Below are 23,559 nucleotides of genomic sequence, written 5' to 3' on the forward strand. Positions count from 1 at the left end.
ACTTTTAGTCCTAGTAAAGCTGATAACACTACTTGATGAGTTGGAGATAAGAATTCATTTCTTAAAGAAAGTCCACCTATCTAGATTTAAAGTGTAGTTTGCTGAGAGACTAAGTAGCTTCTGGGTTTCTTTCCTTCCTTCCTTCCTTCCTTCCTTCCTTCCTTCCTTCCTTCCTTCCTCCCTCCCTCCCTCCCTCCCTTCCTTCCTTCCTTCCTTCCTTCCTTTCTTTCTGCAGTACTGGGGATGGAACTGAGGGACATTCTACCTCTGAGTGACACCCTCAGCCCTACTTGTTATTCTTTATTTTGAAACAGGGTCTCACTGAGTTGCAAAGGGCTAAGTAGCTGAGGCTGGCTTTGAATTTGCACAATCCTCCTGTCTCAGCCTCCCAAATGCTGGGATTACAAGCATGCGCCACCATGCCCAGCTAGTTTCTGGGTTTCTATTAGAGTGGAGTCAACAAAAGCCACATTTCATTCTCCAGCAGCCTAAGAGCCATTAGGCTCCCCACCATATTTCTGTTTTCCCTCTTAAAGTTGAGCTGCTCCCTGCTGAGATAGATACTTGCCTTGACAAAGAAAACTATGCACATAAGAATGATGATGACAAGATACAAACAGAGGAACGTGAAGAAGTAGGCCACCCAGAGCATCCAGCCACTGAGTCCGACCATGAGCTGGTACTCCTGTGGGGAGCAAGCACAAGTTGGGTATCGTGAAACGCAATACAGCCACACACTGCCGCCGAGGCTTCAAAATGCACTTATGCATATTTTCTAATTTCATGTCTATAACCAAAATGGGTTAAGTAGTAAATATTATTATTTCCAACTTCTAGAGGAGGAAATAAAGGCTTATAATATCAAGTAACTTAATTTACGCTATTCAGGCTATTTAGCTAATAAGCTGAATATAATTTGCATGTTTATAAGCTCAGAGGTAATTTCCCTAGTAGTTTCCTTGATATTCATGCATGTTTATAAGCTCAGAGATAATTTCCCTAGTAGTTTCCTTGATATTGTTAAGACAAGAAAAACACTTAAATAAGGCAATAAACCACATACGTTAATATTTCCTTGTTTTTATTATGTTCTTTTCGAGGAGACACTAAAGAACTAAAAATTTAATTTTAGTTATAAAGGTTAGAAGCAAACACTAAAATTAAGATGAAAAGTAAGAGGAAGAAAATATCATAAAGTATTAGCAGTAATCTTTTTTATTTTTCAGCACTGGGGATGGAACCCAGGGGCATTCTACCTCCAACTTATACCCACAGCCCTATTTTTATTCTTTATTTTGAAACAGGGCTTCACTGAGTTGCAAAGTCTCACTGAGTAGCTGAGACTTTCTGTGAACCATGATCCTCCTGTCTCAGTCTCCTAAATGCTGGGATTACAAGAGTGTACTACCATGCCCGACTAAGCGTTAGCAGTAATCTTTATAAATAATATATGTTCTTCAGAAGTAGTTGCTTATTCAGATACATGGTATTTTGAGTGTTAACAAAAGAATATTGAAAGGATTTAACTAAGAATACAACGTGTAAGACCATTAAGAAGATTTGAATGAGTGGTTTGAATTTTCAGAGGACATTTAAAATTTTTTCACTGAATTTTACTAATGTGTCACTATTAAATTCTATGGATTTGGGCTCATGGCAGATATTTGTACCTGCTTGGTACATATAAGGCATTTAATAAGGGTTTGCTGAGTGAATGAATGTGAGGATCTTTGGAAATCTGCATATTTTCTAAAGTTCTTAAAAATAGATACAGGTCCATATGATTTCCCATAGAGAGATGAAAAAAGGGCTAAGTCCCTCCTAAGATTTCTAGGGATCAATGATAGAACCAGACTTAACAAAATTTAATGAACAACTCAAATAATGAAATGTATTTAACAAAAGAAGTATAAGACTTGTACACAGAAAATTGTAAAACATGGCTGAATTAAATTACATAACAGCAGGAAGCCATTTTGTAGTGACTATGCCTAAACCTCATTCCCTAGAAAGAGTTAAATCTATACAGCTTCATCCTACCAACAACAGAAAATATTATCACAAGGGAACACCATTGGAAAGGGGGTGTGTAAGTTCTCTGTGTGGAGGGATTGTTGCCATATGAAGGTTGCTAGACTCCTCTCTCCCATCTCTGAGAAGGAGATGAGGTGAGGGGAATAAGAGCAAGTCACCCTTAGAGGATGAGGCATCTGGGGAGTAGCAAGTACCCATAGCTGGTCTAATAGTGTGAGCAAAATCAAACAGCAGAAGCCACCCCATTCCATTATTTCTGTAAAATCAGAATTAATATCCCCAATTTCTTCTGATTTTAGCAAATTCGCTCTTCTCAGTTTCCTTGAGTCTTGCTAATCATTTTTCAGTTTGGTTGGTCTCTTGCTACACACACCACAGATGTGTGTAGCACATCCACTACTGAGTGCACCCCAAGAGTGGGTACCAGGAGCCAGCAGAAGCCACCTATGTTCAGAGGCATCCTGCAGACATGTGCTCCACAACCACTGGCCACCACCAGGCACATGTACATGCAGGCCGTCTGATGGCTGTGCCCTGGCCAAAGACAGCCATCCCATGCCTCCCTCAGGCCACTAGGCCTCTGCCATGGGCAGGCAGGCATGTCCTATGCATCCCCCAAAGCCTGCTTGGGTGAGAACACTTGTTTTGACAGATCTCGGCTCAAGTTTTCTACAGGCAGGCACACAAGACTACATTCCCAAGAAAAGAGAGATCTAGGTAGCAGGTCACAGATGATTAGGGGTTGTTTACTCTAACCCTCCAGAAAATTATACCAATCAATGGAGGAAATCTCCTAGATCTGCATCATGGTTGGGCTGGTGAGGCTGCTACCTTCACACCCAAACAACCTTATAGGTGAAAGCCTCAGAGATATGGGCCATTTACCACGCCTCACCAAACCTGATAAAGTCCAAATCTGCCAAATCTGGAAGGCCTAATAAAAAATATCTCCCCCTAAAATAGCTTGGCATGAAACAAATTCCCTAATGTCATTTTTTTCTTATTTCACAGGCATTATCTTTTGTATTGATTTGACAGTTTTCCCTATTATTTGATGTTTTCTTATTCCAATTTTATGTATTTATCATTAATGTGTTAAATTGCTACCTGGATTTATTCTATCTTGTTTTCTCCTTGCTCATGCTTATGCTCTCTTCTCTTTTGTCTCTTTTCTTCTTGCATTATCTGCTCCTGTCTCTATCCTCCAGTTTTTATCTTTCTCCTTTCCATGCCCCATAAACTTGAATAGTAACTTTCTTTTCTTTTTTATTTATTTATATTTTTTGAGGTACTGGGGATGGAACCCAGAAGCATTCTACCTCTGAGCTACACCCCCAACCCTATTTTTTAGTCTTTATTTTGAAACAGAGTCTCACTGAGTTGCAAAGGGCTTCACTATGTAGCTGAGGCTGTCCACAAACCTGGATCCTCCTGTCTCAGCCTCCCAAATGCTGGGATTACAAGGGTGTGCCACCACGCCCAGCTACTTTATTTTCTTTACTACCTAATATCTCAGCTTATTTTATAGCATTAATCTTCTTTTCCACTCTTGTATTACTACTGAGTTGTGGAGACATGGGGATTAAAACAAGGGACATACTACCTCTGAGCTACACCCCAAGTCATATTTTATACTTTCTTTTGAAACAGATTCTCACTAAGTTGTGGCAGTATTCACTAAATTCAAGGCTGACCTTGAACTTCTAATCCTGTGTCCCAGCCTCCCAAGTACTAGAATTACAGGCATGTACCATTGCACCTGGTGAAAAAATTTTTAGTACTTATTTAAATACTTTTTATTGGTGCATTGAAATAATTTATTATGGTGGCTCAAAGTAATACAGACATACTTGCACATAGCTTTTGGTGCATTTCCGTCTAGATCCCACCAAACTCCCTCACCACATATTAGTGAGATTTGTCATGATACCTTCATATATGAACATAGCATTATGTGAATATAATGTCCAAAATTTTTTATTAAATTGATAAGCACACACACACACACACACACACACACACACACACATCACACACACACACACATGACTTTAGAAGCTAGGCTTGGAAGCTATATTTTGGAGGGTGCACAAGAGGATTCCTAGGGTGCTGGAAGTGTTTCATTCTTTAATTCTTAGGATTCAAACAGTATGACGAAACAAGCATAATATATATATATATATATATATATATATATATATATATATATATATTGAAATATATATATTTCAATAAAACACTATAACTAAAAAATAATGTATATATTGGGTTCTGGAGACTGAATCCAGGGCCTAGTGTGTGATAGGAAAGCATTCTACCACTGAGCTTCACCCCTAGCCCAAGAGTAATAAAATAAACTGGATTGACATTTGTATAGCATGCTCTTGAGGCACAAAGGAAAATGTGTTAAATTCTAGTTGAGAATTGTATTGGTTTGGACTTAGAATGTCCCCTACCCTCATAGAAACAAAGTAGCAATGTTGGAAGCTGGCTTGGTTGCTAAGGAGGGGATCCCTAGGAGTGTGGCCTTGGGGACTATATATTCTTCCTCTTCCCCTTGCTCACCCCCTGTCTTGCTTGCAGTCTTCATGATGTGAAGGCAGAGCCCTGCTCTGTCCTTCCCTCTGCTTCCTGCTACCATGACCTGAGATCCAGACCCTGGCCTCACCTGGACTGAACCCAGAAACTCTAAGAAACTGTGAGCAAATAAATCTTCCTTTCTCTACATTGTGTGGTCAGATCTTTTGGACTATATCAGTGATAATACTGATTGAGATAAGAATTAAAGATAAACAACAAAGATGATAGCAGCTATGAAAGGTAAACAAGAAATGTAATTGTCCAAAAATAGAGAGAGAAAAATATCAAAGAGTAAACATAAAACAATGGAAGCTTCAAAATAAGCCATTCATTTTGGCTGGAATGAAAGGGATTTCCTGGGAGTAAGAAACAATAAAATGGGAAGTAGAATGGTGTCAAATATTAGAAAATTTACATGATTAAGTGAATTTTATTCAGCATGCAATCATATAAATAAATCCCTAAAATTTATTTATACCTATCTTCATTACAGGACAATTACCCTGGCAACCAAGTACAAGGTAGATTAGGAGACAATACAATGGCAGGGAGATGAGTAACTCTTAAGAGCCCTGAGTGAAAACCAATGTAAGCCTGATCTATAGAGTGGCGATGCAACTATCAAAGAAAAAGAAGAAAATCACATGATTCAGAATTGCACAGAGAAGTTAAATAAAATTGACAAATAACTGGTATTAATAGCTGTAGCTATTAATAGGTAGGTGTCTAGTACTAGTCATGTGCCAGACACTATACTAAACTATACATGTATTTTTCCATTTATTCCTTGCAATAGTAAGTGTGAGTAATCTGGGAAAGAAAACTTTTCATATAACACCTTACCTAATATGATAGTTCTAAAAATTAGCTGTTGTTATTATTATTATTATCATCATCATTATTATTATTAATTATTATTAACTTTGATGGTACTGGGGTTCCTGGAAGCCCTTATATCTCTGGGCTATACTCCCAGACCTATCTTATACTTTTTTAAATTTTATTAGGAAACAGGGTCTCTTAAAGCCAGCACGGCTGGCTTCAAACCTGTGTGATCCTCTTGTTTCCGCCTCCCAAGCACAGAGATTGCAAGCGTGCGCCACCACGCCTGGTTTAAGTTAGCAACTATTAAACTCTAGAAAATAAGCTAGAAAAATTACATGATATTATATGGTTAATGAGTAAAAGATTCAGAATTTAAATTTAAAGTTCAATAGAGTCTCTGAAACAAAGTAGATACTAAATAAATCAATGACAAGTAAATATTAATTGAATGAATCATTATTATGATTGATGACTGAATTTTGAATTATAAAGCCTCTGGATCAAAAAATATATACACTGAACCAAGACAAAAAAACTGGAAAGGACCATAAAAGAGCATTTAAAAGTCACATATTAGAAACTGATGAAAAATAAATCAAAGAATCACAAAATCTTGGAATGGACTTGTATCCAAATTCATCTGGATATAATTCTAAGAGCCCAGATAATTCTTTATTTCAGACATGTTCTAAGGCATTTAGCATTAAAATTGTTACACTTTTGCATGTGTGTGTGTGTGTGTGTGTGTGTGTGTGTGTTTTACTGGGGAATAAACCCAGGGGCATTTTACCTCTGAGCTACATCCCAGCCTTATTTTTTTATACAGGCTCTAAGTTGCAGAGACTTAAGACAGCCTCCCAAGTACTGGGATTACAAGCATGCACCACCATGCATGACTTATAAAACTTTTTGAAGTAGTTTTTTATAACTGAAACTGAAAATCATACCAAGATTTTTCAATAAAAACAAAATTGTAGAGAACTGCCAAGAGATATAAGTGCTCAGCACTTACCTGCTATTTAAACATAACCATTTATTTAGCTATGCATATATAAAAATAATCCAACCCTCTACATAAATATACCCTACAGACTAAAAATTTTCTATAGAAGCTCTGTCTACCCCAGAAAAAATGGAGTTACCTTCAATCGGTTTTCCTTTTCCCACACAATGGACTGAATTATGACAAGATTATTCATGGAGAAGATACTTGCGATTAATAAAGGGATGAAAATAACGGCAAAAATATAGAAGAAATCTTGATAGCTCACTGGGTATGGAAATTTCTGAACAAAAATGCTGACACTATTAAACAGTGTCAGTGCATCAGGGCCGCTATGATACAGCATGATGGCCCTATCCACGGCATGTTGTACAGCCAAGAATCCTTCACTGATGTACCCTAAGTGAGAAAACAAAGATTGCTAAGTACAACAGACTAAAAAATAGCTTATCTGAACAAAGCAAAGGAATATAACCATACTCTATATAACAATGTTTTGGTCAATGATAGATCACATATACTATGGTAGTCCCATAAAATTGTAATACCTAATGATTTAGCCATCTTAGTTTATGCAAACTCACTCTAATTTTTACACTAGAAAAAATGGAAAAAGATTAATAACACATTTCTCAGACCTTATTTTCATGTTGAGCAAACAATCAAGCTAACTGTTGTAATGAGGTTTTTCCCACAGTCTATATTTCAGAGGACCTATCATAGTTTTGCCACACAAATCTATGAGTCTGTCATCTGCAAATAAAGATAACTTCATTCCTTCCTTTCCAAATGTTGTAACTTTTCTGATATAATCTGTAACTTCCAGTAATTTGTTGAATAGAATTGATGCAAGAAAACATATTTACTTTATTCCTGATATTAGGAGGGAAATGTTCAATATTTTACCAATAACCAACACATTTTCCACAGATGTGCTTTATCAGATTGAGAAAATACACTTTTGTTGGTACTTTAGGTTGAAGGTGTTTTGAAAGTATACTTTTAATTTTGGAAAAAAATTAATCTCATAGATGTTGCAAAGGCAAAACAAAAGAATTCTTGTATACCATACATTCTTAATGGAAGAGGGGTCCATATAACTCAATGATAGCCAGAGTACATAAACAGATATAGCTATAGCTGTGGTACTATATAGATAAACAGTAGAGATGTGCTATTAAAATTTTACAAGAGAAAGGGATTAGTCAAAAACAAAAATCTTCTGGGCATGGTGGCACATGCTTGTAATCTCAGCATTTGGGAGGCTGAGACAGAAGGATCATGGTTCGCAGACAGCCTTAGCTACTTAGTGAGGCCCTTTGCAACTCAGTGAGACCCTGTTTCAAAATAAAGAATAAAAAATCAACCCGGGGGTGTAACTTGGAGGTAGAATGCCCCTGAGTTCCATCCCCAGTATAAAAAAAAAAAACAGCAGCAGCCACCAAAAACAAAAATCTAAAAAAAGATCATAAAAGAAAAACAAAGAAAAAAAGAACAAGAAATACTGCTATATGCCATGGATAGAAAGGAAGAAAGAAAGGAAGAAAGAGGAAGGAAGAAAGGGAGGGACAATATTTATTGATATTTGCTGTTTAGTCTTTCAGAGTTTTACAACATTTTAATAAAATAATATACATATATTATTTATAGTTGATTTATAATGTATGTATTTATTTATTGTTGATATATATGTATTTCACATATATGTACATGCATGTATACATATCTGGATCTACTGGGATTTAAATGAGCATTTTTATAATTAACATTTTCTTATACTATTTTTTATACATCTGTTTGAAAAACTTCCTTGGCGGTTGCCCTAGGATTTACAATACCTATTTTAAAATAGTCTTCCAGTCTATCTTGCACAAGTATAGAACTTCACATGTAGGGCACAGATTTTGTCCAAGGATTCTTCAAGACCATCCAGGTACTTGGTGATTTCCTAGGACTCACAATATTGCTGCCCTCAAAGCTGAGATTACAGCAAAAAGCACAGTAAGACCGACCCTCTAAGGAAGAAGAGACAAGTGAACTCTAGGGAATTCTAAGCATAGATGCTCTCCTCCTTGGAGGGGCACATTGAGAATAAGCAAAACAGGTAGTGATGCACGCTCAACGTAGCACACAGGTATCGTATCCTCTGCTTAGCAAGTTCACAAATCTTAGACTTCTTGAAGGAAAGCAGATATTAGGCATAAATGTACTGTTTGGATAAATTGACTAGACACAGTAAAATGTCCTTATTAGTTAGGATGTATGTTTTGTGCCAAGTTCCCAATCTTGTAGTGGTGCCTGTCTAAAACCACCAGTCAGATCACACTGTGCCTCCCATGCTTGGTTTCATTGCTGTCATGCATTTGAAATTTAACATGTGCTGCACAAAACATTACTGCTTTACCTAGTTATCTTTTGGAGGAATTAAAAATAAGAATAAAGGTTACATTTTACCTTAAGTTATTCCATTTCTGATTCTTTCATTTGTTTCTCAAAGTTTCTTGCCTACCTTATATTCTTTTTGTTTAAAGGACTTCCTTAAATGTTTATATAGAGTAAGACTGCTAGCAATGAATTATTTCATGTTTTTATTTGCTTTGTTTTTTCCTGAGAACGTCTTATTTCTCTGTCATGTTGATAGGGTTAGGTAGGTAGACATTTTTATTTGGTCAACAGATTTCTGGGTTAACTGTTATTCCTCTTACCCCCACAGCAACTTAAAAACATCGCCTTGTTCCTTTTTACTTACAGGTTTTCCTACAAGAAGCCAATGGTGAATTTTCTCTTGTTCCTTTGTAATAAAGTACCTCTCCCTGGCTCAACACAGTTGCCTTCAAAGTTTTCTGTTTGTCATAGATTTTATGCAGTTTGAATGTGATATGCCTAGACAGGGAGTTCTGTTTGTTTTGGTTTTAATTCTACTTGATTTTCTCTAAGCATTTTTAGATTTGTAGTTTGTGTAAGTTATAAATTTTGGAAAATTATCAGCCAGTATTTCTTCAAAAATATTTTGCTCTATTCTCTTTTAACTTCTGGGGTTTCAATTTTGTATGTGTTCAGCTATTTGATTTATTCACTTTTAAAAAATCATAACTTGTTAATATATAAGTAAACTTTCAGTCTACTAGTATAATTCAGTTTGAGTACAGTATAGAAGCATCAACTTTTTATATCTATTTACTCTTATTTATTTATTTATTTATTTATTTATTTATTTGGTACTGGGGAATGAGCCCAGGGGCATTTTACCTCCAAGTTATATATAATTTTCTTTTGAAACAGGGTCTCACTGAGTTGCTGAGTATCTTACTAAGTTGCTGAAGCTGATCTCACACCTGTAACCCCCGTTTCAGCCTTCCAAGTACTGCGATTACAGGAGTGCACCACTATGTTCAACTCTCCCTCATTTATAATAGAATTGTTAAATATTTTACTTCCATGTATTGAGAATAACGTTTACCAGTATTAAAATTTTTGTTTCAACCATCAAACGTACTTTAGAAAACTCAAGAAAATACTGTATTTGTACTGTATTTTTGTTTATTGTGTTCTTCCTTCCTGATGTCCAAAATAAATTTCCTTTTTAAAAAGTCATTTCCTTTATGCTCAGAGAATTACCTTTAGTCATGCTCTTAGTTTTGCTGGTAACAAATTTCCTTTCAGCACTTGAGAAAGATTTTGAAACTTGTTTTTTTATTGGCACATATTAACTATAAAAATGGGAGGGCTTCATTGTGGCATAGTTGTATACACATAAAAATGTAATTTATCAACTTTCTTTTGATGGCCATAGTTTCAAATGATGAATAAGCTGTTGCTAAAAACTATTTTTTCCTGTAAGCACAGTATTTCCCCCCTTTCTTTGGGAGGAGAGTTTGCTTATGGTATGTCTTGGTATGAATTTCATTCGTCCTTTGAGTGTGTAGATTTCTGTTTCTTGCCAAATCTTAAAAAAAATTCAGTCATTATTCCTCGAGTTCTTTTCTACTCGCTCTCTTTCTCTCTCCTTCCCAGTCTCTGATGGCATGAAGGTTGGATATTGTGTTTTAGCCCACAGGTCCTTGAAGCTTTTTTATTTTTATCTTTTTCATTTGTTTTTTGTTGTTTGGATTGTGGTAATGCTCTACCTCCTTCCTTCAGTTTGCTGTCCCATGTGCCAATCTTCTCTGGAAACACCCTTACAGATACACCCACAAGTGTGCTTTACTGATTTCCTAGGCATCTCTTAATCCAATCAGGTTGACAATTAAGATCATAGATGGTAAGATAATTTTCTTTAAATTTAGATAAAATTCCCATAACAAAATAATTTTTAAGTGTACAATTTTGTGGTGCACCTTTACTAGTCCCAAAACACCCCAAAAAGGACACTAAAGACTTAATGGAGTCTGTGTAATAAATTTTAACTTAGAATTGCTATCATCATATTAAAAATGATTCATAAGCCTAACAGAATAACAAGCAATATAATTAATACAATTAAGACCTGTTAGAATGAATGTTCCCAGGTAGTGGCTTTGTCCGTATCTACAAATGTATTAAGTCATGAAAGTCAAAATATTATAAATAAATGTATGTAAAATATAGAGTATATAATGGTAATGATCTATAAAAGATAAAAGATGATAAAATATATTTTTCAAAATTTTGGTATTTTTGTATGGGATTTTGGACAATAAAACCTTATGTTTAAAAAATCCACCAGTATATAGTTGGTTAAAAATAAACAGCTTTCATCACAAAGTTGAAAACATATGAGTTTCTCAGTATTCCTATGAAAAAGGATATTAAGGTAAGTATAGTTGAAGATCTGCTTACCAGGATCCTCCCCAAAATGGTTTGCAAGTCCTTCCAAAGTCAAAGGTGGAAAGAGAGAATCTGTTAACCAGCTTTTCTTTTGTAAAAAACCTTCAATTTCATTGTTCTTCCTAAAATTACTAAAACGCAGAGAATATTTTACCTAGAAGGAGCAATAAGAAACAAGTGATACCCATAATGTAAAAGATAACAATAACTAGGCAGGAAACAGAAACAAAAGGAACTGCACTGAGAGTATGTAATTCTGAGAATATACTGAAAAGGGACAAAGCAGATTCTGGACATCAAGAAGTGAGAGCAAACCTGTCATGAGGCATATAATACATGCTTAGACACCAGTGAAACTTAAGCCTATGTCCCTTAAATGTGTCACTTAAAACTTGTGAATTTGTGTATATGTGGGGAGGGGGTACTGGGGATGCAACCCAGGGGCATTCTACATCCAAGCTACACCCACAACCCTATTTTACTCTTTTAGTTGGAAACAGGGTCTCATTAGGTTGACGAGTCTCACTATTTGCTGAGGCTGTCCTTGAACTTGCGATTCTCCTGTCTCAGCCTCCCAAGTATTGAGATTACAAGTGTGCACCACATACCCAGCTGCTTGTGAAATTGTTTTTTCAAAAATATTTGGATGTGAGAGCTGGGCGTGGTGGCGCACGCTTGTAATCCCTGCGCTTGGGAGGCTGAGACAGGAGAATCACACAGGTTCAAAGCCAGCCTCAGCTACTTAGTGAGGCTCTCAGCAACTTAGTGAGACCCTGTTTCCAAATAAAGTATAAAATAGGTCTGGGAGTATAGCCCGGAGGTAGAAAGCCTCTGGGTTCCACCCCCAGTACCACACACACACACACAAAAATATTTGGATGTGATGCTGGGCGTGGTGGCGCATGCTTGTTAATTCCCACGCTTAGGAGACTAAGACAGGAGGATTGCACAGGTTTGAAGCCAGCCTCAGCTACTTAGTGAGGCTCTCAGCAACTTAGTGAGACCCTGCTTCTAAATAAAATACAAATATCTGGATGTGAACTGGGCATGGTGGTGCATCCTTGTAATCCCAGCATTTGAGAGGCTGAGACAGGAGGATCTTGGTTTGCAGACAGCTGTAGCAACTTAGTGAGGCCCTTTTGCAACTTTGTGAGACCCTGTTTCAAAATAAAGAATAAAAAATAGGTCTGGGGGTGTCGCTTGAAGGTATAAAGTCTCTGGGTTCCATCCCCACTACTGCAAAATCCAAAATGGATGTATGGCATAAGTTTGTAGTAAGCAAACACAATGGCAATTTGTACATCATTGTGAATTTATTTTCCCTAGACAGAGAGCTGGCATGCACATCAAAATGAAATATTTCAAAAGGCATTATTAATTCCTTTCCATTAAATCAGTGTTCTAAGAGGAAAATATCTTTCTTTTCTAAAAGTGATTATAACACAAAGAATATTACATGAGGATAGAGAAAGAATGGGATGTTAACATGAAGATAGAGGAGGAATATGATAACATATAAATGTGGAGTTATATTAATTATTTAATTAAAAGATAATAGCAATTCTGGATGACTGAGAAAACTGTTGGGCACAGTATGTAAGGCTTAAACAGCTTTTGACCAAAAGTCAGCAAAGGTCAAAAGGATCAGTCCAGAGAAATCATCAGCAGGGACAAGTAGATGATGGCCCCTGTTCCTCAAGGAGCTCCAAATCTACTAAAGGAAACACACATATTTACATTGTAAACAATTTCAGTGACAAAGGTAAATTTAGTGCATTTATGGGAGGTTAAAGAAAGAAAGGAGTATGCATAGTCAAAAGAGACATGTGTAGTCACAGTACAATCACAAAAGGGTAAAAGACAGACAGGTGAGAGGAACAGGGCGAGTGAGACTACAGGATGGCAAGTAGGGATGTGGTTTGTAGAGTATCTTGGCCAGGCTACTTACATACTGCTGAGCCTAGATCAGCACCAGCCCACACTGAGTCAGTCACTTGAGGGAAGTTGACACATCCGGAAGTAATGAGCTGGGACAATAAGGTGGTCTCCCTCACTCTTGTTCTACTGATAACCATCTATAACTTAGCAGCAGGGGTGGCTTCATACATATCTGTATTCTGTACTTTGGTCATTCCCCTCAACATGAGAGACATGAAGTTTGAAGCAGTGTCTCTGTCTCTTCTTGGGCTCTATTATCAAAATCTCTCTCAGTATCTGCAATTGTCCTAATTCTGACTCAGCCTAGCTAAGCCTTAGAGTTATTTTCTAGACTGAAAATCAGAAATTAAGAGATTCATTCAAAATAAAGAGGAATTTTTGTGCACTGTGCTTCTAGCTAGTGAAGATGTGGCTGGCTGCTTTGCCACGTTAGGTGTTCTGAGAGGGAAACGAGGAATTGTGGATTTGCTTCAGTATTGTCTGCAGGGTTAGAGACAGCTGCTGTATCAGATAAGGGGCAAAGGCAATGTCCTTAACTGTGAGCCTTTCCTGTGATGCCTGTTTATGATTAAGGCCTGGTAGGTAGTAAATCTATTTCTCTCACAAAGCCCTGGTTAAATAAATACACAAGCACTAATGTTAGATTCAGATTCAAGTACCTGCCATATGTAAGCAGCATGATCATAGGCAAAAGACAGTATCTATGTTTATTAAATAATGATCCTTCTACGTCATCAAATTTCTAGAAACCAGAAGTACAATTACAGGCTTTCTACATAAAGTTTTCTCACCTTAAGGGGCAGAGGATCTAAGTTATTTTGGAAGTCATGGTCAAATATGATTGCAGCCAGAACTTTTTTAGAGTTATCAGTTTGTATAACATAATCTTCAAAATCTCTTTCTGAAGAAAAGCCTATAACTATAAAAAGAAAAAAATCTAATTAATGAGTTGATTACATAAAAGCAAAATATATGACAGCCTTTCCCATCTATAAGATTGGAAACTACTTGCATGATGAAAGGCCAAGTAAATTTATGACCAAATGTCATAAATTTCAAGACATTGATGTTCAAACATTAGCATAACAAAGTAATGAATATTTGATATGTGTTAAAATTTTAGATGTTTAAAATTTTGTACTACAAGTTTAAAACAATAATTAATAAAATGCATATTGAAGAAAGATAAGGATGAAGAATGTGTCCGTTTTGAAATTTCTATCCTGAAGGGAAATTAGAAAAAAAATCCGGACTTCCGGGAAGATGGCGACCGAGAAAAGCGGGGCTTAAGAGCCCCGCTAACAACAAATCTCCATTACCACAAAATCAGCGCCTTTCAAAGCCAGAAAACAACATCACCAGAGAAACAAAAAAAATCACCAGGCTCCAGAGAGAAAGCGGACTGAGAACAGAGCCACAGAGGAGATCCTCACGCCCGAGGACACAGCTTCATGCCCGAGGACGCGGCAGCAGCGCCATACTGCAGGCGGCACCGGCAAGTTCACGGGACGGCCACAGCAAGCTGAGGGGAGCCGCTGCGGAACAGCCAGGCGGGATTTCTTGGCGCAGAGGGCATCTAAAGCTCCCAGTGGCTGAGCTCAGCACACGCTGCAGGGATTCAGAGTGGAAATCAAAACCAAGAAAAAAAACACCAGCCCCACAGCCGAGGGCGTAGCAGCGGCGCCATATTGCCACCAGTGGCAGCAGCACCGAATTCACCGAATTCAGTACAGCTACATCTGCGTACTCAAGAACAGTGAGTCAAATTGCGGGCCACAGCGGAGAAATCCCAGTACTGTACTCCCTGGGACTTGACCCAGTGGGAGAGGGGCGGTGGCAGTGATATCACACCATAGGAGAAAGTGCAACCTGGCACCCCCCACAGTCTAAAGCAGCCTCTATCGACTCTCTGGGTCGGAGACTCTGTGATAAAACCAAGTAAAGGAGTAGTGGGGTCTGAGATACTACTGACTCGAGATCCAGAGCACCTTAAGTGAAGTCATAGTGACCCAAGGGAAGAACCCAGAGAAGGCACAAACTTCCGAAATCATGGGAAAGAGGAATAATACTGGAGCAATGAATGCTCACAACCCCACAACATCAGAACCCGATAAAACAGAAATTCAGAGATTTCTAGAAGATCAAATCAGGAAAATAACTGTAGAAATAATAGAGGTGCTTCGAAAAGAACTCAGAGAGAGCCAAAAAGAGATAAAGGATGCAATTAATGAAGTAAAGGCCTCAATTCAAAGCACAAAAAACCGATTAGAACACATGGAGAACAGAATCTCGCTCTTAGAAGATGATCATTCCAAAAATGAACTCATAGTTTCTAATCTAGGAAAAAATATCCGACAGCAGGAATCTGATATTGAAGAAATATGGGCCCATTTTAAGAGAGCTAACCTAAGAATAATTGGAATAGAGGAGGGAAAAGAAAGTGAAACCAAAGGGATCAACAATCTCTTCAAGGAAGTAATAGCAGAAAATTTTCCAGACATAGAGCAAGAGGTCGATACACAGGTCCAGGAAACTTATAGAACTCCCTTTAGACAGGATCGGAGAAGAGGATCCCCACGCCACATAATTGTCAAAATGACCAATGTGGAAGCCAAGCAGAGAATCTTAAAGGCAACAAAAGCAAAGGGCCAAGTGACATTCAGAGGCAAACCAATTAGAATCACTCCAGATTTCCCAAACCAAGTTATGAGAGCCAGAAGGGCTTGGAGTAACATATTCCCAATTTTGAAAGAAAACAACTTCCAGCCAAAAATTTCCTACCCAGCAAAACTTTCTATCAAATTAGATGGAGAAATAAGAAGCTTCCATGACAAACAGAAACTGAAGGAATTTATGTCTTCAAAACCAGCACTAGAGAAAATACTCAAAGAGATTAACTACAAAGAAGAAATAGGTAACACACATCAGAACTAGAGAAACAAGATTTTCCATCCAACAGACAACTAAGATTGGTTATCTGTGGAGATTCATTATTTATGTTAGTCTTTTACCTATCTCTAAAGGGTATTGTTTGCCTTTATTGTTGTTAATTTTTAGGATTTCTAATTGGAATATTAATATACCTTCAGATATAGCATTTGGAAATATTTTATCCCATTCTATTAGTAACTGTTAACTCTGTTTACATTGTCTTTGGATATACAATATTTTTTTTATTTTTTAGGGAGTTTGTATACTCCTCTGTTGCCTGTGCCATTGAAATCATAACCAAGAAATCACTGCCAATTTCAATGTTGTGAGGTTTTATGACCCAGATTTTCTCCTAAAAGTTTATAGTCTTAAGATTTATATTTAGGTCTTTTATCTATTTTGAGTTAATATTTTTATATGGGATTATGTAAGGGTCCAATTTTATTCTTTTCCATGTAGTTATTATGTTTCAACAATATTTAGTTAAAAGATTATTATTCCCACCACCAAATGTTCGTGGAAACCTTGTCAAAAATAACTTGACAATATAGGGAAGAATTTAGCTCTAGGCTTTTATTTAACTCCAATGGTTTATATATCTGCCTTTAGAATAGTACTACACTGTTTCAATTATTGTAGCTTTATATGGTTTGAAATCAGAAAATATACATCTTCTAGCTTTGTTCTTTTTCAAGATTGTTGTGGGTACCTAGAGTCCATATTCCATATTAGGATAGATTTTTTTTTCTGAAAAATAAATAAATAATGTATGATAGTTTCACCTAAAAAAAAAAGAAAAAAATAGATTCTCTGGTAAGAAAGAAAGCAAAAAGAAATATTGAAATGTTATCTTTAAGTCATCAAAAGCTTGGTATCAGACAAATGAAACTGCTATGTGAGATTATCATTTTTAATTTTTGATAAATTGCTATAATACTAGATGTCAATCACTAAGCCAAGCATGGGAGGGAGGGATAGGGAGAGAATGGGGTGGGGATCGGGTGGGGGCTGACTGGGCAATGTGTGCATGTATGTCTACAAAAGTTTGTATCCCACTATGATGTATGAATACAGTGCACCAATTAAAAAAAATAATAATATCTCTGAGATCCCCCAAAGTAAAAAAAAAAACAAAACAAAACACAAATGTCATAAAAAATGTTGTGGGTAGATATAAGTGCTTAGTATGTGAGTTTCCTTCCTTCCCTCAGTTAAGATGAAAAGTTGATCCAAAAAATAAGTTGGAAATAAACAAAAATTTCCTAGAAAACATTTCTGCTCATTTTCCAGAATTGGGAAAGAGGAGATCTACTTTTAATTTTACTTCATTTGAGCCAAGTGTGTTTATTCTAAAATGCTTATAATAATAGTAAGTTAGTGAAAGGCTCAAACAAGAGAATCACAGGTTCAAGGTCAGTGTGTAGTAACTTAGCAAAATTCTGTTTTGAAATAAAAAGGTCTTGGATGTATTTCAGCAGTAGAACACTTCGAGCTCAATCCCCAGTACATCATCATAATCATCATTTCAAAAAATAAAGGTTCAACAGAAATTGATTTAAACTGTTATTAAATAATATATAGAATATACATAAAAGGTATAAAATATAAACTGATTATTATAAATTGAAATTTTTCTACTATGGAGCAAAATGTTTTACTTTGGGAAAATAAAGCAGGTCTAATCAGCTAAAAAAAAAATGTAAAATGTACTCAGGTGTACTGAAAACATGTTTTGCTAAAAGTTGTTTGTATCCAGGTGTATTAAGGATATGTTTTGCCAAAAGTTGTTAACACCGAATACTTCTGTGTAAAAGCATATAAAAATAAAGCATCGACTCTGAATGACAAAAAAAAAAGAAAAAAAATCCATGTAATCTATTCAAAGTCCTATAGCATGATAATGTCTAATATCTGAATAAAAGTACTCCAAAGTTAGGGAATGAAACCATTTTATGATTTTGATATTTGAGACAATATTTTAGTATTTGAGGTGCTCAATCAATGGATTTGGTGTGAAAATTTACTGACATTAGAAAATACTTTGGTGTCATTTGTACATGTAGTATTAGGTTCCTACAAACAACTGTTCACAACATTGTCACAAAATCAGTACATAACCTGGTTTTGTGTGTGTTTATGGTCAAAGATACCTTGTTTAATATGTATTGATTCATTAACATTGTGAACTCATGGCCAGCAACACTGCAACTCACGAATGGGGCTTATCTAAACACAGGCATTTTCTCCCTAGACACAATTATATCTTTCTTGCATTCAGGAACACCAGACAGTCCTTCAGCAATATACCTGGAGTCATTTTAAACAAACAAACAAACAAACAAACTCCTCAACCAAAAAAAAAAGCACTAAACTGCAAACTATACCAAGATAAGGACACTTGTTTACAAGATGAAAGGAAACAAGAAAGAGTATCCCCTCGTTTGACCTCATCCTGGACTGTCCCCTAAATTACTTAAGTTTGCCGTGTGTGGTGGTGCACGCTTGTAATCCCCGCACTTGGGAGGCTGAGATGGGAGGATTGCACCAGTTTGAAGCCAGCCTCAGCTACTTAGTGAGGCTCTCAGCAACTTAGTGAGACCCTGTTTCCAAATAAAAATATAAAATATGTCTGGGAGTATAGCCTGGAAGTAGAAAGCCTCTGCATTCTACCCCCAATAACACCAAATAAATAAATAAATAAATAAATAAATAAATAACTTAAAATTCTTTGCCACTCTGTACATGCCTACAAATGGCCTCAAAAGTGCAGCGAGTTCTGATTTTGGGTGGCACATAAATTTTAGCAATTAAGCACATTCATGAACAATGAGGATCAACTCTACTTTCCCCAGCTAGTTTGTTTTTATTATTTGTGTTTGTGTGTGGATCTGGGAATTGAACCCAGGGGCATTCTATCTCCAAGCTCTACCCTCAGCCTTATTTTTTATTTTTTATTTGGATACAAAGTCTAAGTTGTTGAGGCTAGTCTTGAACCTATGAACCTCCTGTCTCAGCCTCCCAAGTACTGGGATTATAAACACATACCAGCATGCCTGGCTCCAAGCTAGTTTAGTCTGGTGATCCTTTAAAGTCTACCTGAACTGCCATCTAGACCTGAGCACATTGTTGGTGGCCACGAGAGGTCATTATTACTGCTTTTGGCAAACTTAGGAAATGTCAGGTGTGTAACACCTGACCTGATCCCCATCCCAGGGGTGAGCAAAGCTGAAATATGCATTTCAAAGTTGAAAGTAGGGTTTTCAGTGCTGAAAATCAGTTGTGTACCTACACAAGTTTATCAGGAACAGGATAAGATGAGAGCCTCAGAGGGTCAAATGAACAAAGTCCAGGAGAGCAACTCCATATTAAGACAAAAAGAGGGAAACAGGGAGGGTAGAAACATGGCTAGAAATATATTATCAAAGTTTAAGTGCTAGGTGCTAGAAACAGAATACAGCATGGAAGGTTAAGAGTTAGGAGAAGATGGGAAGGAAAAGAAGAATCACAGAGAGTAAAATAAGAATGCTCTTGAATTCCAGTGAAGCTAAATATTTGCAGTTTCCCTTTATAACTTGTTGGCTGCATAGACCAAGATGGCTTAAAAATATAAGCTCCAGGGGAGGAAACAAGAAAGGAGTGAAAGGCAGCATTAACTTCCTTTGACCAAGAAGTAGAAGGCAAAAGATGGTAAATTTGGTTACTTTCATTGCTTGAAGGAATCCAAGCAGCAGCAATCTAAATCAAAATTGTAAAAGGACAGGTTTTATAGATGAAATAGACCTGGGATTCTGCTTATGTCTTCTACTGTTTTTTTTCCAGTCTTGAATTATTCTTTGGCAAATGGAATATGGTATCAACATGCAAGAGGTATTATTGGCCACTATGGCTCTTCTTCATATTCACTGGGAGGCTGGGCTTAAGTTGATACTCAGCAGTGGAGGAGGGGGACAGAGCCGGAAGCTGTGGTTACTGTAGTAATAAAAGACAATTTTTTGTGGGTTTGGGGGTGAAACCCAGGGGCATTAAACCTCTGAGCTATACCCCCTTCCCCCTTTTTTATTCTTTATTTTGAAACAGGGTCTCACTGAGTTGCAGAGGGCCTCACTAAGTATTTGAGGCTGTCCACGAACCATGATCCGTGATCCTCTTGTTTCAGCCTCCTGAATGCTGGCAAAGCATGCACCACCACACCCAGCATAATAAAAGACATTTTTACTGAGGGCCTCCTGTGTGCTCTATATTCTTGACTCATTTGACATTTAAAACTACCTTATACTAGTAGTTAGGCACTAATAATAATTTCATCTTACAAGTGGAGAAGAATGCTCATTATTCTTGTTTGTCCTACGAAAATAGCTGTTTAGACATCAATGTGTGAAGCTGGAGTACACTGGTTTTATGATGTGTAGCCACAGAGGTGTTCAACTACAAGTCATTTGACACTCAAGTCACTTGACATTTAAAATCCATCTTCTCTCTTGATCTCATTTCCTTTATAGCTTAGATCCTAGGGTTTATCATTTCAATAACTCTTCAAATTCTTTAACTCATTTGCTTCTCCCACTGTACATCATAGTGACTTCAACCTTCACCTCAAAAAAAAAAAAACCAACTCTAGCACTAAAAGAATATAACCTCCAATCTCTCTCAATCTCTCTCATTTGACACATAATTCTGCCTGCCCCAATAAGTAGAGCACCACACACGCACGCACGTATGCATGTGGACACAAGGTCACACTTTTGCATGTATACATGGTACTTCCTTGAAGTCTGTACTGGGTGTAGCTGGTATTTTAATCACTGCCATGCATAAGAAAACAAATGTATTATTCTAAGATGATAGAGCAACATTTGGCAGAACTGAATCCCAGCTGGAATGAGAAGCCAACAGCAATGAGTAGGGCTGGGCTGGTATACACCTGAGCAGTGTCTCTTCCCACCCCTCTGATAGCTATATTAATTCTGATTCTCCTGGTATTAGAGGTTCTGTTAGCTTTCTTCCTTTCATTATTCCTGATCTCCTTCAGTGTTGAAAATTGTCTCTCCAGGTATTCATCTTTCAATGTCAGCTGCCTTGGCTAGCAACAGGAAGAGGGACAAAAGCTTAGGCATTAGCTTCTGGTCTTCTAAATAATTGGAAAGCAAGGAAAGAACAGTAGCTTGCAGGCTAAAATGCTCAGTAGTGATTTCAGGAGCTGAGCACTGATAGGAAGACAGAGAATTGACTTCAAGCCCCACAAAGAAAAGGGGTCTTCTTAAATACTCTAGGTTTTCATTTGGACCCTTAGAAAGGCCAGTCCCTAGGCAGGGACCAGGCACTAGGGTTATGTCACAGAAGTAAGAGAAAACTGAAATAGAGTTCTCTTGTCTATGGGCATATCACCCTGAATGCACCCAATCTCATCTGAAATGGGACAGTCCTAAACCCAGCCGTCAATAGGATCAAAAGGATCTACTATCCAGGAAAAAAAAAAAAAAACACCTTAACTCTCTTTGGATAAAGATACAGCCTCAGGAGTCTCTAAAATATTTCATCTACAATATCTTACATTTAATTAAAAAAACATACATGGTGTCTTAGAGCACAGAACTCAATGGCCTAAAAGGAAAAAATGAAAGATTCACAAGTAATCAGGCCACAGAACTTTCTGGCAAACTCAATGGTAATATTTTCTACCTTTGTTGGGATACTTGTGATTTTTTAAGTCATGGGGAATTTTATAGCCTTTTGCTTCACAGATTATTTAAAAAATTTTTTGAGTAGATGTTTTGAGATGGCATCTACTCTCTAGGACTTTCAAATCCCTTGACAGGCAATATAGTTTGAAAAAATACATAATTGAATAGATGTGTGTATGTGTTTATATAAAAGGAAAAGGATACTAGAGAAGTGCCCACAACACTTATGAGTTTAGCTCTGAAAGAAAGAGGTAAGAATATAAAGACCAGTGAGAAATTGGAAAGTCTTAAAATAATTCTGCATAGCTTTACTATGCAACTACATAGCGTTCTACATAGCAACTTGCTATGGTTTGCATATGGCCTACGTGTATCCCAAAGGTTCATGTTCTGTAGGCTTAGCCCTTGGTATGGTGATGTGAAGCTGGTAGAAACTTTAGGAGGTGGGACCTACTGGAAGGTTATAAAGTCACTGGGGGTGCTGCCCCCAGAAGAAATGAATGTAGTTTTACAGGACCTGCGGTAGTTCCTGTAAGAGTTGGTTGTTGTGAAAAGGGCAGGCATGACCTTGAATATCTCTAGCTTCCTGTCTCCACAGGATCTAAACATGTTTGCATCTTGATGCCCAACCCACAATCTTGTGATGTAGCCTAGGAGGCCCTCACCAGGGACTCAACAGATGGGAACACCCAATCTTGGATTTTTCAGCCTCCAATACTGTATGTAAATAAAGCATCTTTCTTTATATACTACCAGCCTGAGATGCTCCATTATAGCAACAGAAAATGGCTTGCACAACATCTTTATATGAATGATGTTTTAAATAATGGAATACTGAATATGCATTCAGAATGAAGCCTCATGATTATTCTGTACCTTTGTGGATTGGTTACACACCATCATATACCCCTAAAATTATATTTACCTAGGTTTTGGAAGCACAACCAGAAATAATGAAGCCTTAGTATTGCAAAACTGGATAATATCTAAAAATAAATCAGTCATCTGTTGCTCAAATATTACTGTTTTGGGCTATATGGAGAAAATAGTGAATATAAATTTAACTCTCAAGTTTAACAAAGTTTATAATATCATATTTAAGATGTTAATACCTGGTTACAATGTTTTACTTAAGTTGCCCAATTAAAAACACTATGTCTTTGCTAAGATCATTTTTTAAAGAAAACTTTAATTTCTAACCTTTCATTCTGGGGTTTAAACTCATTTTCACATTTTCCACAATGTGATGTATCACGGTGCTTTTGGAAGGCACATAAGCCAATTCCCAAGGCAAAGTCATGGGAGACCTGATGAAGGATGGCACATCACTGGCAGGACGAGCACGGAAACTGAAAGGTCCAAACTTCGTTATAACAATAATGTTCCGCATTACCAGAAGTATAATACCAAATAGGATCGTTAGGATAATTTCAACAACTAAAGCCTTTACTTTCCGCCTCTAGAAATGTTGGGGGGAAAAAAACAAGATTATGTTAATTTCCTAAAATGTCATTAAATTTGTAAATGGCTAATTCTTTTATATTAAGTTAGCAAGATACTTTATAAAGAATATATAGGTGGCCAATAAGCAGTTTCATTCTATGATAGCTGGTTCATAGATAGAATTTTTTCTGTTAAATAACAATCGTAATTTTTATTCACTAGAATTTCCCAAGGGTTGAAAAGTGAGTAAAAATGAAATAGACAAATTCCTTTTTCCTTTTATTTTTACACTTTTATTGGTGCATTATAGTCTCACAT

General features: G+C 36.9%; 1 protein-coding gene across 1 annotated transcript in view; it reads right to left on the reverse strand.

Moving 5' to 3' along the window:
• The window catches only part of LOC308268827 (phospholipid-transporting ATPase ABCA3-like), a gene marked incomplete at both ends in the record, with an annotated part of 110,558 nt that extends 87,370 nt beyond the window's left edge, over positions 1-23,188 (reverse strand). The window contains 6 exons of the mRNA XM_080703931.1: positions 569-685; positions 6,582-6,841; positions 11,261-11,402; positions 13,978-14,105; positions 19,214-19,402; positions 22,999-23,188. Of these exons, the coding sequence (XP_080560057.1) occupies positions 569-685; positions 6,582-6,841; positions 11,261-11,402; positions 13,978-14,105; positions 19,214-19,402; positions 22,999-23,188 (1,026 nt within the window). The remainder of the gene's footprint in view (positions 1-568; positions 686-6,581; positions 6,842-11,260; positions 11,403-13,977; positions 14,106-19,213; positions 19,403-22,998) is intronic.
• Positions 23,189-23,559: the final 371 nt, after the last annotated feature.

The sequence above is a fragment of the Muscardinus avellanarius genome (assembly GCF_963383645.1).
Source record: "Muscardinus avellanarius genome assembly, chromosome: 10".
Classification (NCBI taxonomy): Eukaryota; Metazoa; Chordata; class Mammalia; order Rodentia; family Gliridae; genus Muscardinus; species Muscardinus avellanarius.